This window comes from Macrotis lagotis, chromosome 4, assembly GCF_037893015.1.
Source record: "Macrotis lagotis isolate mMagLag1 chromosome 4, bilby.v1.9.chrom.fasta, whole genome shotgun sequence".
Lineage (NCBI taxonomy): Eukaryota > Metazoa > Chordata > Mammalia > Peramelemorphia > Peramelidae > Macrotis > Macrotis lagotis.
Genome location: NC_133661.1, coordinates 167,519,457 through 167,535,099, shown reverse-complemented (window position 1 = coordinate 167,535,099; position 15,643 = coordinate 167,519,457). Strand labels below are relative to the sequence as shown.

The 15,643-nt window shown below is 33.1% G+C and overlaps 1 protein-coding gene across 3 annotated transcripts in view; it reads right to left on the bottom strand.

Moving 5' to 3' along the window:
• The window catches only part of RFX7 (regulatory factor X7), a 201,484-nt gene that overhangs the window by 20,903 nt on the left and 164,938 nt on the right, over positions 1–15,643 (bottom strand). For 2 of the 3 annotated variants that reach the window (XM_074234610.1, XM_074234609.1), the window contains 2 exons: positions 15,385–15,467; positions 9,027–9,149 (listed from right to left, as the gene is read on the bottom strand). In XM_074234610.1, the coding sequence (XP_074090711.1) occupies positions 9,027–9,149; positions 15,385–15,397 (136 nt within the window). In that variant the 5' untranslated portion in view covers positions 15,398–15,467. Of the gene's footprint in view, positions 1–973; positions 1,091–9,026; positions 9,150–15,384; positions 15,468–15,643 lie in introns of all 3 variants that reach the window. The other variant, XM_074234611.1, reaches the window with a different exon arrangement.

Below are 15,643 nucleotides of genomic sequence, written 5' to 3'. Positions count from 1 at the left end.
CTTAAGAGTGTCACAAGGCCTCTAACCTTCTCTCTCCCCTGATGCCTCTTCCATTAGAACACATAAAATTCTCATCTTTAAGATGATAAAGATACATCTGGACACCCTTGATTATGTCCAGGAGCCCAGGAAGTGAAATCCTTAATGGGATCAGAAAACAATAAATGGTTTAATACCAAATGGAACCAGTTTGTAAAAATAGCATGAGCAATCTCACTTTTCCTTTCTTCTCATTTGTCCCATAATAGCTAGTTTTTTTGGTTATTATGTCAAAGATTTACTCATGTATTTTCCAAGTGACACAAGACCTCCCTTTTTATATACACTATCCTTCAGAAGCCTTATCATCTACTTTTAATGTCTCTCCAAGTTTTACTTATACACACTTGTTTTTCCTTGTCTCACATTTGATCCCCATTACAAGGTAAAGTTTTCTCTTCTGACCTAAATTTTATTTTTACTATCATCAGTACATGTTTTAACTGCCAGACTTAATATTTTTTGATGCCAATCTTTTAGTTAGTACATTTTTCTATGTCATATTTTATAATATTTATTTTTTATAGCAATATATTTTAAGTTTCTAAAGCTATGATGAACAAAAGAGGATGAGAGTGTAAAAACAAGCATTGCTCCTTAATTTTGTTAATATGCTAAATTATTTAAATTGTGAACTATCTCAAATATCTTTATTTCTAAGAGCATGAGATCAGACTACTAAATAATACAATACAGTCTTAAGAAGGTAAAGACTATATTACTCTGATACAATGGATGAACTAGTCTTTTATCAAAGCTGTTCCTCTTGAAGTATGATGATAGCTAGAAAAACAAAATTTACTACTTTTTTTAGGTGTTTGCATTTGTTGATTTAATTTTGTTTCTAAATTTAGTTAGTGGTTGAATTACAACAACAGATGTTCTTTAAGCAAGTGTTGAAGAGATTACTGAAAACTGTTCTAGTAAAGGATATTTTGATTTGCCTCTTGTGCCCAGGCGGCGTGCCTTCATGTTTGGAAAGACGTTTTTCATGATCTTTCCAAAGTCAGCAGCACTTAGTGGATGGTAACCAAGATTGTCGCAATAGCTTCTGCAAAAGAGGGAGGGGTGGTTTAGATAACACCATAACTTAGTACTATATAGCATGGAGTAGCCTTGAATATCATTCTTATCCTTTTATTCTTCAAAGTACTAAACTGATTAGCAAAAGCCAATTATCCCCATTTTTAACTGGCTTAGATTTTATTCATTAATAACTACAATAGGAGTCATCTCGGGGAAGGCAGATGAATAGTATCTCCATAGGATTTAAATTATGGTTTCAAACAATATTCATGAAACCTACAGAATTTGGTAAAAAGAAGTGTTCTTAGAGAGCTTTCCATTCTTATCCAAATACTTCTTCTTTAGTAATAAATATGTAGAAAATATGATTATACAGTTTAATACTGTTCATTCAGTGTTGATCAAAACAAATTTCATCAAATCTCTACAAATTCAGTTGCCAGTGTCATGAATTGCCTTTATAGTTAAACAACCCAGGGAAAAATATGAATTAATTGGTCAAAAAAGGAGAATTTAAGAACATAAGAACCATGCCAAAGAAATTCAGAACCAAATGTAAATAAAGACTTTAAAGAAACAAATACAAATAAAAGTTATCTGAGTTGAGGAAAATAAAACAAAACCAAAAAAATGAGCCTACAAAGAAATCAAAGCAATTATCCCAATGAGAAAGTTTAATACATTTGCTCTTTTTTTATTCTCTGGATTTAATAATACTTTCTGTGGCAATATACCAACTACCATTTTCTTCAAGCAATACATTTCTAGATTTTTACTGTAATTATAAGGGGAAACAAAAGGACAAAAGTTAGATGTGAGCAAGGTCAATGCAAATTTTGTCTAAGGTAGAATTTATGAAGCCTACTGATGTTAGAAAACTATAGCTAAACATGTTGGCAGATGTCTATAATCCCACCTACTAGAGAGTCTAATAGTTCTCTTGAATTTACAAATTAGGAAAAGCAATGGACTAAATTGATCAGACTGATCAGATGTCCACACTTAGTTTGGCATTAATGTGATGAGTTGCCAGAAATAAGGTCACTAGATTGCTTTTGTGGAGGACTAGTCTAGGGCAAAAAAGAAGCAGGTAAGGCTTCCAAGCTGGGCAAAGAGGGACGAAGCCCAGGAATAGTCCTTGCACTTCCAGACTAGGTAAAATATGGAGATCCAGTAACAAAAAAATTAAAAAAGCTATATGAAGGGCAGAATTCTGTTATTTTTTAATTTGGCTCCCACTAGAAAAATGAGTTAAAAATCATTAAAACCCATCATTATTTTGATAAAGACTATGATTTCACATTTTGAAGAAAATTATCTTCTAGGAAGTAGATGCTATATATGCCATTTTGTAAGTAAGTAAATGGACTTAAGTAATGAAGCTGGGTCAAACAGTGGAGGCAGCTAAGTGGCACAGTAGAAAGAGTTCTAGGCCTGAAGTCAGGAAGACTCATTTTTGTAAGTTCAAATCAGAGCCCATATACTTACTATCTATGTCATTCTGGGCAAGTCACTTAATTCTATTTGCCTCAATTTCCTCATCTGTAAAATAAGCTGTAGAAGGAAATGGCAAACTATTCCAGTATCTCTGCCAATAAAACCCCAAATGAATTCACAAAGAGTCAAACATGACTGAAAATAACTGAAGAACCACATGGCCAAATAGTAGGCAGTGTCAAGGAAACAATTATGACTCAAAATCCTACACTAATAAGGAAAGCATATCTATAGCTATAGCTATAGCTATATCCACTATGAACAAACAAGGTAGAGATAACAGGGTTTTGATTTTTAAATAATTACAAAGATTTTCACTGCCTTGTGCTCATCTCATGATCTTACAGAATCTTAAAGAGTTTGAAAGTAGCCTTCAAGATCCTCTAAGTACATATCCCATAAAAAGTTCCTTCTATATGATTCTATGACTAGATGACCTCTGAGGTCTCTTTCAACTTCAAAATTCTTCAAATACCTGGTAGATGATCATTAAGTCTTTGCTTGAATCACTACAAGGTTTTTCCCAGGTAGCCAATTTAAAGGACATTCTTTTTTATTACTCAATAAAAATCTGTTTCCTTGAAACTTCTGCTATGTTCTTATATTGTATTCTGGAAAAACTAAACCTAATTCAACTAAATCAAATTGATCACTTATTATCGTTTTTAAAACAGTGCTACAAAGCACAGGGTCATTTCAGGATACCTAGAGATCTTTTGTTTTCATGTTTTACAACTTAGATTGCATGTGGATTGAACAAGAAATGGTGTCACAACACCTAATTCAGTGTTAACTTATATTTATGCAGTATACTCAGAGTGAGAAACAATATGTTCACAGTATAACATACTGCTATTCTTAAAATTAGACCATTTGTTTTTTTAAAGGGTAGGTTTCATGATCTAATTTTTAAACTAAGCCTAAAACTTTTAACCTGGCTCATTTCACCCTATTAAAAAAGAATTCAATTTATAATGCTCATTATATTTCTATATAATACATGTTTTTGAAAAAGCCCCAATAACCAAAGTTACACTTTAAAAATTATTTGTTACAAAAGGAGGGGCAGCTAGGTGGCATAGTGGATAAAGCACTGGCACTGGAGTCAGGAGGATATGAATCCAAATCCAACCTCAGACACTTAATACTTACTTAGCTATGTGACCTTGGGCAAATCACTTAACTCCACTGCCTTGCAAAAATAAAAGAAACAAGTTACAAAACAAGTGGTCAGAAGTAAGAAGGACAGTGTGATTGTGTGCCACAGTGAGAATGGAGAATATATTTAACAACTCTGTGATGAACGACATAACTGATAAGGAGACAGGTTAGAAAGAGGAAGCACTAAGTCTATCATTTTAGGATTGCAAAGGTCTTAAGTGATCACTAAAACCAAACTATTGCCATAATGATTTGGAATAACTATCAAATTCAGTGGGGTGGAGAAGGAACTGTGGAAAGAGTGGAAAGAGAGGACTATGAGGTCAGTCAGATGGATCATCAACATGGGTTGTGAGGATTGAGGTAGAAAGAAAAAATTAAAGACAGGTGAAAAATTTATTCAAGAAAGGAGATTGACCCAGGTATGTCCAGGAAGATATGGAGATATAGGAAACACATTTACCATATCTGCTGGTGTTTTATAGGAATGAGGATGGTACATGACTAATACATGGTTTCCTTAGGGTAACTTAGAAGAGTGGTAACAGAATAAAAATTGGATGTATAGGATTGAGGAATATGTGGTAAAGTAGTAAATGCACAATAAACCACTCATGATTTGACCATGAAAAGATTAAAGGTATGTTAATATCTGGAAGGGCAGATGTGGGATGCATGGATATATTTATATGCTATATTTTATGACACAAAGGAAAAAATACTAGACAAAGAATCAAGAAATCTGAGTTCTAGTTCCAATTGACTAAGCCCTTGGTTATTAAAACTGCTGAACTTGTTTACTCATCTGTAAAAAAAGTAGGGGTTAGATTATATTATTTCTAAGAACGCTTTGGCTTTCAAACTCCATGAAGCTATTCTTTCTTTTCTTCTGAAAACTAGTGAACAGATACAGAACAATATATGTGGAGGAGACAAAGGGAATTCTCCATCCTAGCTCAGATCAAGTCGATACAAATTATATTCATTTCTGGAGAATCACACGATTTTAAGACTTTACATAAAAGAAACACAGAAAAAGGAAGCAGATCCATCCCTTCCAGTCAAAATTATTTAAATATGTGTTTGGTAAGGAAGGGGGGGAAGAAAAAAGTTACTGTAAGAGGAAGCTACTTGACCTTTAGGGAGCATGAAGAAACTAAGAGACAGACCACATGAGAATACAACTAAAATGTTCCACCAGATAATCATAATCTACCTGGTAAAATGTCATTAAATTTTGGTTTTTAAGTAAAAAGGGGTGAAAGGAAACAAATTATCAACATCTGGCAAGAAATGCAGCATGGTACTGTGCAAAGAATGGTAGTTTTGGAGTCAAAGGACCAAAATTTAAATCCCTGTTCTACTTATCACAACCTTTTGGGGAAAGCTTTTTTAATTTCAAGGAGCTTTTGTTGCCTTATCTGTAAAGTAAAGGGTTGGATGAAATGACCTCATGCCTCTTCTCTAATTCTATGATCCCATGAACTCTCCAATTCTACCTTTAGAGAATATACAGTAGTTTTGGGGTAACAATGCAAAGAATGTATTTTATATTACTGATAATATAAATGAACTTTCACATGGAAAGAATTCTGAGACATGCTGCAATTACATCTAAAGGCCATATTAAATAACTTATATTTATCTATCATCTGTGAACAAAAATTGATTTTTAGTTGTAATGTATATGTCCAATTACAGGAACAAAATTGTTTCTTAAAATTGAGGCATAATACCTTGTAGATGTTCACATATTTAAACATTCTATTTCTAAATATAGCAAGTTATTGGAAATAATTAAGCATCATTCCGATGTTTATACAGATCTAAGTAACATTTACCTATTAATCACTCATGATACATTTGATATCTTAATCCTCTTAAGCAGAGTATATTAATAGGATTAAATATATCATTAAATACCTCAGGATTTATTTTACCTTGATAAATATACAGATACCTGACTTGGGTAGTGGGTGAAGATAAGGATGTTAATGGAAATTACACGTACACATGAAAAGATTCAAACATTTCTTATTCCTTTGAGTAATTAAGAAATTATCAACAAATAAAATGATTATAGAAAAAGGAGTTCATGAATGAATGAGTGTCATGTGATCAAAATATAGTTAAATTTTCAATAAGTAAATACAACGGTTTTCCACCAAGTATTTGTAATTTCACAGACTGGCAGTTAAAGTGATCAAGAAATAAATTATGTAAAATGAAACTTATCCACAAGTTATTTTTATACTTCTTTCTCGTGTGGTAACAAGAGAAATAATAGGCATTATCAGAAACCAGAGATTTAGGATTGGTTCATTCCACCAGTTTTCCCTAATGTTTTGTATTTAAAGATGACATATATTTCATTAGTAAACTTTGGAAATATACTCACAGATGTTTAAAATCATAGATTACAACTTAATAAACATGTATTTTAATACCTACATGGCAAGACACTGAGGATAGGTAAAAGACACACAAAAAAAGTAGGAAAATAGTCTTTGCCCTTAAAGGTTTTACTTTATATATATGCAGATAAACAAGAAGCGAATAAGTAAATACAAAATTGTTTTAAGAGGGAGAAAATAGACAACATGTATAACAGTAGGGAGTAGGAGGTCAGCTGGAAGATGCAGCAATTTTTTGCAATTAATATATGTACTTAAAAATCTATAATTCATATTTTAGGACCCACCAAATTTAAACCCAAACATCTTAATTACATACAGCATAATATATAACATAATGAATAAATGTACTGATCAAAGATAATAAAATAGCAAAGACAATATTAAAGGGTTTACTGAAATAAAAAGTTAGTGAAGGTTGTTTCTGTTACATTATTTTTCAAAGGGAGATCAGCAATATTCTGTTGTTTCTTTTGTTTTCTTGTTGAGTTGACAAAGTAACTTGACAGCTCTTATCAATCAATCTGCATTGATGAAGTACCTACCAAGAACCAGGCACCATACTAGATGTTGGGGATATAAATGTTCAGAATGAAATACTCTCCATGCTTGAGGAGTTTTCATACTAACAATGTGAACAGCTTCAATAATGACAAATATAAAGATACTAACACAAAAATTACTTCTATTCAGGAAAATGCAGGAAAACTGATTTATAGTTTCAGAAAATTTTATCTTATTTTATTAGGAAGAAGTCTGGTTTTAATTAAAAATTGTAGTAATCTTAATTAATACAAACTTCAACTTAAAAAATTACCTTTAGAAAACATCTTAAATTAAGAACCCAAACCTCCATAAAGGAACAACCCTTGTTGTCAAGAAGTTTTTTTAAAATATATTTAACTTAAATCCTTTTTGCTGTGATTTAAAGTTCCTGATATTTTCTGAGCAGAATTTGAAAACCTTGTCACCACACTAACCCACTATATAGATGTTTATTTATCAGGCAGTTTCATCAGTCTATTTTCTAACCCTTCAATTTATGTCTTGCTATCTAAAACTTCATCTTCCAAAACTTTCATATTTGTCAAGTTAAATAGACCCAAATTAGATCATGTATCTACATGCAATCAATTTCCTTGATGTGGGAATTCTCTCCACTTGTACTGACTGGAACTGTGCTTTGGTAGAAATGCCTCACTTTGCAGCAAAACTTGGTATCATGCATCTTCAAAGTGCTAGGCTGATCCCCAGATGAGATATTCAGTTGGTTGTGGAAACTGTTCTGCACTGGCTGGACCAACCAAAATTTGTACTTCACTGTCATAGCCTTTAAGAACTTTAGAGTCATCTCTTCAATATAATGAAGCAGTGGGAAAGAACTTCACTAGAGACCTTACCTGTCATATTCTTATATAAGCAATTCAACAAACAGTATACTATTTCTTGGTAACAGAGTTATACTGCTTAATACATGTTTACTTTAGTCCACCATGATTCACATATTTTGTTGTCTTATAAATCACTTAGCTTATATTGAAACATCTTGTTTTCTTCATTACAGTATGTTAGACTTTGTTTTTAACTATTTGTTTAACTCATCTCTATTTTATGAGGATGTGAGCTATGCCATGCAAGTTTCAAGTGAATCATTTTTAACAGGGATTCATTTTTATTTAAATCACTGATGAAATGTTAAAATTAATGATTTTCATGATCTTTTAAAAATTAGGAACCTCTGTAGAAGCCTCTAAAGTCCCCGTACAAAGGTAGTTTAGGTAAAGTATGTGGGGTTAAATAAGGAGACTGGATTCTAATTCTAGCTCTGATACTATCAGAGTTGAAGGTCAGTTTCTCTCTTCTGCAATATGAATTGGATGAGTTAATCTTAAAAGTCTCAGCACCCAAAAAATTCTATGATTCTGTTTAAACCCACAGTATTATGTTAAATAAATTTTCTTAGGTTCTGTGTTCCTTTAAATGAGGTTGTGGCATCCAGAATAGCTATATTATATATTTGGGGGAATTGGCAAGATCACAAATATAGCAGTTATTTGAACTGATGTCATAGGCATTTAATTAAAATTTATTAATTATTTATGGAACTATATAACTATTCTCCCCAAACCACATAAACACCATTGGCACTAGTTTCTTCTTTTCCTAGTTTCCATCATATACTACCCACCTCATCTACTACTGCCATATGTTTCCTGACTTGCTTCTTTCTAGAACTCTATTCTCTATATCCTTTCCTATGATCATCTCTGTTAACTTCCTATTTGGTATATAATTCGACTCTTTTGAAAGAAGGTTTATGAAGATTTTTGAGGATCCTAAATAAAGTAATTACCTTTAATACTTATTAGAGGACTGTGCACAAAGAAGAAATTCTTAATGAAGTGTAATAAAAGGATCAGTTTGTGGTTTAATAGCACAAAGAGATACGATATAGGAATGCCGAGTTGCTCTCTGTGGTATCAGCTTCAGAACATTAGGGTGTCAACTCCCCCCCAAAAAAAACAAAAACAAAAAGCCCCAAACCCAACCTAGGTTTCCTTTCATGATCTTTGCAAATCTGTCATTTATTACTTTATCCAAACCTTTTTTGAAGATTTTTTTTTTGCCAGTAACTAGGTTCCTCAAGTTTACTACCTGCTGTGCATTTCCATTTATTTGTCCCAAATTTCTCTCTTTAAAGCTTCAAAGGGTGCCCTCAAATTCTGGGAATTGCTGAATAAGTCCATGTTCATCCATACCATTCATGATTTTAAAGACTTCAGCTTGGTATTCACTGATAATGAAGCAGATAACAGTATGTGAGAACTGTATAATACTCAAATCCTGTCATGTATCAGTAGCACCGACATCTACATATAGTGTACTTACTTATATTCATCATAGACTTCCTGCTTAGGTAGTGAAGTCTCAGGATGTTCCTCCAATGTATTTCGAATCCAGGAGAAGGCATGCATTTGCTGGGCACGGCTTGATGACATGGAACTCTGATCACTGGTCACAAAACAAAATAGATTTCAGCTGAAAAAGTGCCTCACTCTGTGACATTTTTAGACAAACTTTGTACTACCGAACAGGCTGAAATAAAGAAATATGCGAACCAAACTTTTAATAAATGATTGATTTCTAATAACACATAGGAGGGAAAGATTCTTCAATTGAAGAATTTTACCTCTAGTAGTCTTGGTCAAATCTCCTGCAAAGATTTATGTTGTTTTTTTTTCATTAAAAATTCATACCAGTGTTTCCCTAAACTGGCCAAGAGATGCAGAACAGACAGTCTACACATATGATTTAGTGAAAATAACCAACTGGAAGTTTTTGTGACAATCTGTTTTGCCTGAATTTGTTAAACTCAAATTTTTTGATAAACTGACACAAAGAAGTCAATTAGTTCTTAGTTTCCTAACACTAGGAAACTATACAACATGCCATCTAATTGTAATAGAAATCTAGCTAAAATAGAATATACGACTGGGAACAAAATTCAACATTAAGCAGATCTTTTTAATATAATTTTATTAATTTCAATAATTTCATTAAAATGTTATTAAATGGGCAGTAATAATATAATAGAATAACATTAACTTGAAGCTATCAATTAGATTCAGGTTTTGGTTGATAAAAGCTCACTGATCTCTTATTATTTATTGAGTTCTGCATAAAAAATGTTTTATGCAACGATTTCCAAAAACCTCACTAAACCATAACATCTAATCTTAAATGAATTTTAATTTCATTTTCTTTCATATAAGTATCTCCTAGAAGAAACCAAGACATTACCACAATTGGAAGCTATTAAAGATAAAATGAACTGAAGAACTATTTGAAAAGAAAAAGGAGACAGCTAAAAATAGGAACATGAAAGAATATTCCAATAAACATATCAACATAGAGAAAAGGAAATAAAGATAGAGAGGAAGAAAATACAAAGACATATCATAATGCTGGCTAAAAGTATCAGTTTTGAAAATTAAGGGTTGTTTAATTGTAAGGAACTTCAGAAATCATCCAGTTAACACTATATTTGAAGCATGAATTCTCTCTATAACAATGCTCATTTGGAAAGCTTTTTTTTTCCTAAAAGTTTTTCAAGACTTATAGAGATGACGAACTCTTTGCTTCTGTGAGAAAGTGGGTAACACCTAATTGTCAGTTTTTTCCTTATTTTATGCTTAGAAATTTTCTCTTTTTATTTCTATCAATATATATCTGTGTCTTCTGGAGCTAAACAAAATCTAATCTTTCTTCTACAAGACAACCTTAAAATTTATGAAGACAATAATAGTCATGTCCTCCTTCAGTCTTCTTTTTCCCCACAATCTAAATGTACGTTACCAACTTCATCATCTTTCTCTGTTTCCAACTAATCAATGTCTTAGGACTTCATAATCTCAGTTTAAAATGATAAGATTGAACAGCATCAACTGAGAAAGCCATAATGCCTGAAATCAATAATAGCATAATATTGAAATTTGGATAGATAACAAAATTAACCAATCAAATAAACTATTACACAAAGTAACCTATTTTTGTGTTTGGTATTATAGCTATTATGTTTTTATATTAAATTAAAACCTGCTCAGCATCCAGAGAAATAACCTCTATAAGAGAAGAAACCTGGCAACTACTTTTGAGGGTGCTACTGGTCCTTCCTGCCTTCTCAGCAGTCACAACTACTCATGACTCAGAAAAGAAAAAAAGTTCGTATCACCAAATTCCATGGCATTGTTTTAACACCGTAAACTTAGATGATCTGATCTGTAGAAATTACATTAAAGAAAATTAATTACCACTCTACCCTGTGGGCCATGAGCCTTTTTTTATCTGATTTACATGTGCTGTTCCCCCATGAGAATGTAAAGCTCCTTCAAAGCTCAGGAATGCTATTCTTTTCTATTTGTATTCCCAAAAATATGGTACAGAGCTTTACACAAACTAAGCACTTAAGCATTCATTCATTCATTCACTTGTTTGATCATTCACTCAAATTCATATGACTTAGTTCCCAGAAATAAGGACATAGCAGTTCTGTTATTCTCTGTCTGGTAAAATAATATCTAGAGTAATGTGCTCTGTTTTTTGACATCACTATTTAAGAGGGACATTGGTAAACTGGAGTGGCCAGAGAAAGCATTCCATTCCAAACAATGAGGAAAGAATTTAAGTTCATGCCACTTGGATGACCTGAGGCAGAAAGTAAGCATGTTGAACGATGATTGGCTCCTGAGGGGATATGATTGGTGTCTTCAAATTTATTTGAGAAGTTATCTTGCAGAAGAAAGATTAGACTTTTTTTCTGCTAAGCTTCAATGGGAAGATTTGGATTTGGCATAGAGGGAAACTCCCTAACCATGAGCACTATTCCAAAGTGGAAGAGCTGCCTTACAAGTGAGATCTGTATGAACCCTCACTGTAGGTCTTCCTATGAAGGTTAGATATCCACTTGTCAGTTATGCTGAGGAGTTACCTGCTCAAGTATAGTTTAGACTAGATGATCATTGAAATTTTCTTCCAACTTTGAAATTCTGGAATTTTGTAATAATAAGTTAAAGCCAGAAGGACAAGGTTCAAGGTAGATAAAAACCCAAGTTCAGTCTAGTAACAAAGGGTTCTGCTTCATTTGGTCAGAAATAATTTCAAATGTAGATAAATCCAAGTCTGTCACCTACTTTATCACTGTGTATTTAAAAGGTTAGACATGAGGTCATAAATTTCATTCTTGACAAACTTCTTGTTCTTTTCATCACTTGTGCTGTACTGTTTCTTTCATATTTGCATTTGCTGTTTTATCTGGGCTTTGGACCCTCTCCTCAAAAATTAAATTTAAAGCCTTCTTGCTTAGGCTGGCAAATTCATCATATACATTCTTCCTAAGTTATCAAGTCATTTCCAGAATCTCATTATTATAGGATCATAAATCATAGCCCAAAACATTAAATTCTTCTCTTTAAGATCAACTTAAGTATTTTTTTCTTTCAAAGTTGTCACCATCAATGAAAAGACAGCAAAACATTTCTTGTTCTTCTAATCCTTTCAGTATCCTCCCCAGAACTTGAAGTCTCCATAGATTACTTCCATATACCTTCTAACTACATAATTTACACCCACAAAAATCAGCAGAAATGGATAGTAATTGGTGAATTTATGGGTCTCAGCAGATTCTCTGTCACAACTTAAATAGATATTCCTAGAAGATAGAATACCTCCTAATTTACCTTGACAAGTCTGACATACAGCCACCTCTATTCCTGTGAAACAAAGTCATCAAGGACACTGATAGACTGATGTCTTTGAATTCCTCTAATGATGTGTGGAGCACAGAATGATGTGGCTTCTCAAGAATTATCCTTCACAAGAAGGGTTATGACGCCAATGGTGTACAGGAAATTCATTATTTCCTTTGAGACTAAGCTTTTTCACAAAAGATTCCATTTTGGGGTAAGAATTGGCTGGAATGTTTTCTGAGTACTGAAAGAATTGGGGCAAGAGCATGGAAAGGTAGGTGGGATGCTAAAAATATCAGGTTGAAGGTAGTAGCAGTAAATTTTCTTGATTTGATTATGGTGAGCCAATAGTCTAGACAGGTGAAAACAATGCAGAACATGATTTTAAAAAAATAGTAAGACCATAACAACCAAGGGGGTATCATAAAAGTCTTATTTAGTCTAACAAAAGAGATCTAGAGGAAGTGCTTGTCTTCTATTCTGAATAATAAAAGTGTATTATTTGTATGTATAACATTGTGCTTTTGAAAATAATTTCTCATTATCATCTTAATTAGTTCCTGTACTCTTGTCATGTTGGTTGGGCAGATAGTAATATTCTCATTTCATAGATGAGGAAATTAAGGCACAGAGTATGAAACCACTTTAATCTAGCATAGGTATAAGTACTACAACCTCAACTCCCAATTTCTTATTTCACAACCTTTCCTCTAGATGACTCTTCCTCTATAAGTTTGAAATGTGATATTATATGGATCTATAGTAATAAAATATGTAACCCTATAGGAATGTCATAAACCAATCTCCTTTTTCAATAGAAATTAGGTGTGAAATGTTATATCATTTTAGAACATTCCTTCAGGCTTAGGATCATTTAGATTTCTCTAAAGTCTGTTTGCCTTTATTCCTAGAGAACTAAACATATTAATAGAAGCAAAAGACTAAATCTCTGCAGATACAGGGCCTATGATTGCTAGACATTCTGTTAACTGTGCAGAGATTTGGAATTTGAATGACTAGAAGTCTTACATTCCTGTCCCCCTTCGATCACAGCTGCCTTATTTCTAGTGTCACAAGTTGAAGGGATATTAAGTTTCTCTTGAAAAGTGACCCTTTCCAGGAAGAACAATTGTAAAGGTTGAATATTTGACAATAGTAGTACTTCGAGGATCTGTACTCTAAGGATCTGTAATTCTTTTGCTTCAGAACTTAAGACTCAGTGGATAGTTTTAAGAATGTGGTGGCAGCAAATATCATCAACCTCCATCCAAACTGGTATACTTCTACAACTTGGCTACTCATTACTTCAATAGGTCTATTTTCAAAAACATTCCAATCTTCAAGAACTTAGTCACCTATACACCAAAGTTAAAGATGTTTTTGTCCTTCATTCTCAAAGAAGATCATGACATCAGGGAGGTGATACCATAACAAGCACATGAACTGGATTTGAGTGAGGGGGGCTATGCTAAGTCATCAGCCTAACTTTCTCTTCCAGAGCCATCAGGGTCCAATAGCCAGATAAGAATCAGGATGACTAGAGATGGTCCTGGATGAGAGGCAATCAGGGTTAAGTGACTTGCCCAAGGTCACACAGCTAGTGAGTGTCAAGTGTCTGAGACTGGATTTGAACTCATATCCTCCTAACTCCAAGGCTAGTGCTCTCTCCACCCTACCACCTAGCTGCCTTACATCAACGTTAAGGCACAAGAGAAGGACTTAAATTGAGAGGCATAGAGACAATTAGCCCTTTTTGATCCTGAATGTTCTCAATTCCTTAGACAAACAAGTATCTTTTATTAAAGGAAACATCTGTTTTGTACCAAGTGTCCTGATAAGCCCATTAGACTTGGGTGAAAATTGAGTTATGTTATAGCAGTTAAAAAACACAAATTAATATTAACTGTTTTGTACTATATTTTTATTTATTTTGTTAAACATTCCAATTACACTTTAATCTGTTTAGTCCTATTCCTTTGTGGGCTACAATCATAGCCCATTTCTCTGTCATGGTATCTAAATACTTTAAATGCTAAAATCACATAGGTTTATATCATGATATCTTCAATCCACTCTCCTTTTAGTCATAACAGAAGGATCTTTAAGAACCTTTTGCCTCAATTTTAGGTTTCTGGAGCAGTCACAGAGTAGTCTCACTAGACCTCACACAGCCAGACTTAGGTAATCATAAGAGTCTTAGCAATGGTTCTACCTTGATGTTACTACTTTAATGAACAATAGTGGCAGCAGGGTCATATGAAGAATACAGTCTTAAATGGAATGCTAGAAGCAGACTGGCTCTAGCTGCAACTAAGGTTCCTGAGCCTAAACAAAATAGGAAGAAAATCCTTTTCATTTCTGATTCTTAAACAGAAGTTTTTTGGCAAACTATGTAACCACAACAGCTGTTAACACACTACCTCCAAAATTTTCTAGCCAGAACTTTGAAAGTTAAATTAAAATACAACAATATTTTAAAATGTTACATTGGGGGAGAATGAATAAGAGTAACCCAACGCTTTGAAGACAAGGATAATCTAGCTGGCTGAAGAACATCAGTTAGACCATAAATACATTAAAGTATTTAGGGAGTAGGTCCAAAACAGAAAATCAGAAAGAACTTAAAATTTATCACAATGCTATGGCAGTATTCTGCAACTTCTTATTTCAAGCAACCAAAAAAACACTCCTATATTTCATCCTTTATCACAGTAATATGCTTATTTGTGGTTTCTAAGACCAAATGTGCAGTATTCTATCTCTAGAATAAATCCAAAGAAAGCATTCAGCTTTACACACACACACACACACACACACACACACACACCCCCATTTGGTGGAGAAGACTACAAGTTTTTTACTAAAGTAAAACCTATATAAATACTAAAACCAATCTTTTCCCCCAACTATTTCTGAGACACTTTTCAGAAATAAGTTGACAAAAATGAAAGACTACCTGTATACTTTTTCACTAATGTCAGAGACCAAGAAAATAGATATACCTTTTCTCTCCATTGCTGAGACCAGAAGGCAGCTGAAGGTAGAGGTAGAGTTTCTCTAGGTCTGTAAACTTCTCAACTTCTTGCTAGTTACAAAGGATTAAAGAGGAAAATATTTTTAAAAAGACAATACATTTCTAAACAAGCTAACCAATCCCCTAAAACAATTAACAAGCAAAATTACTCCAAACAAAAAAAATTCCTTGGAGTTTTTTATTCTCTAGTTGTCCAATAGTAAAATGCAATTGCTTCACTGAGTAAT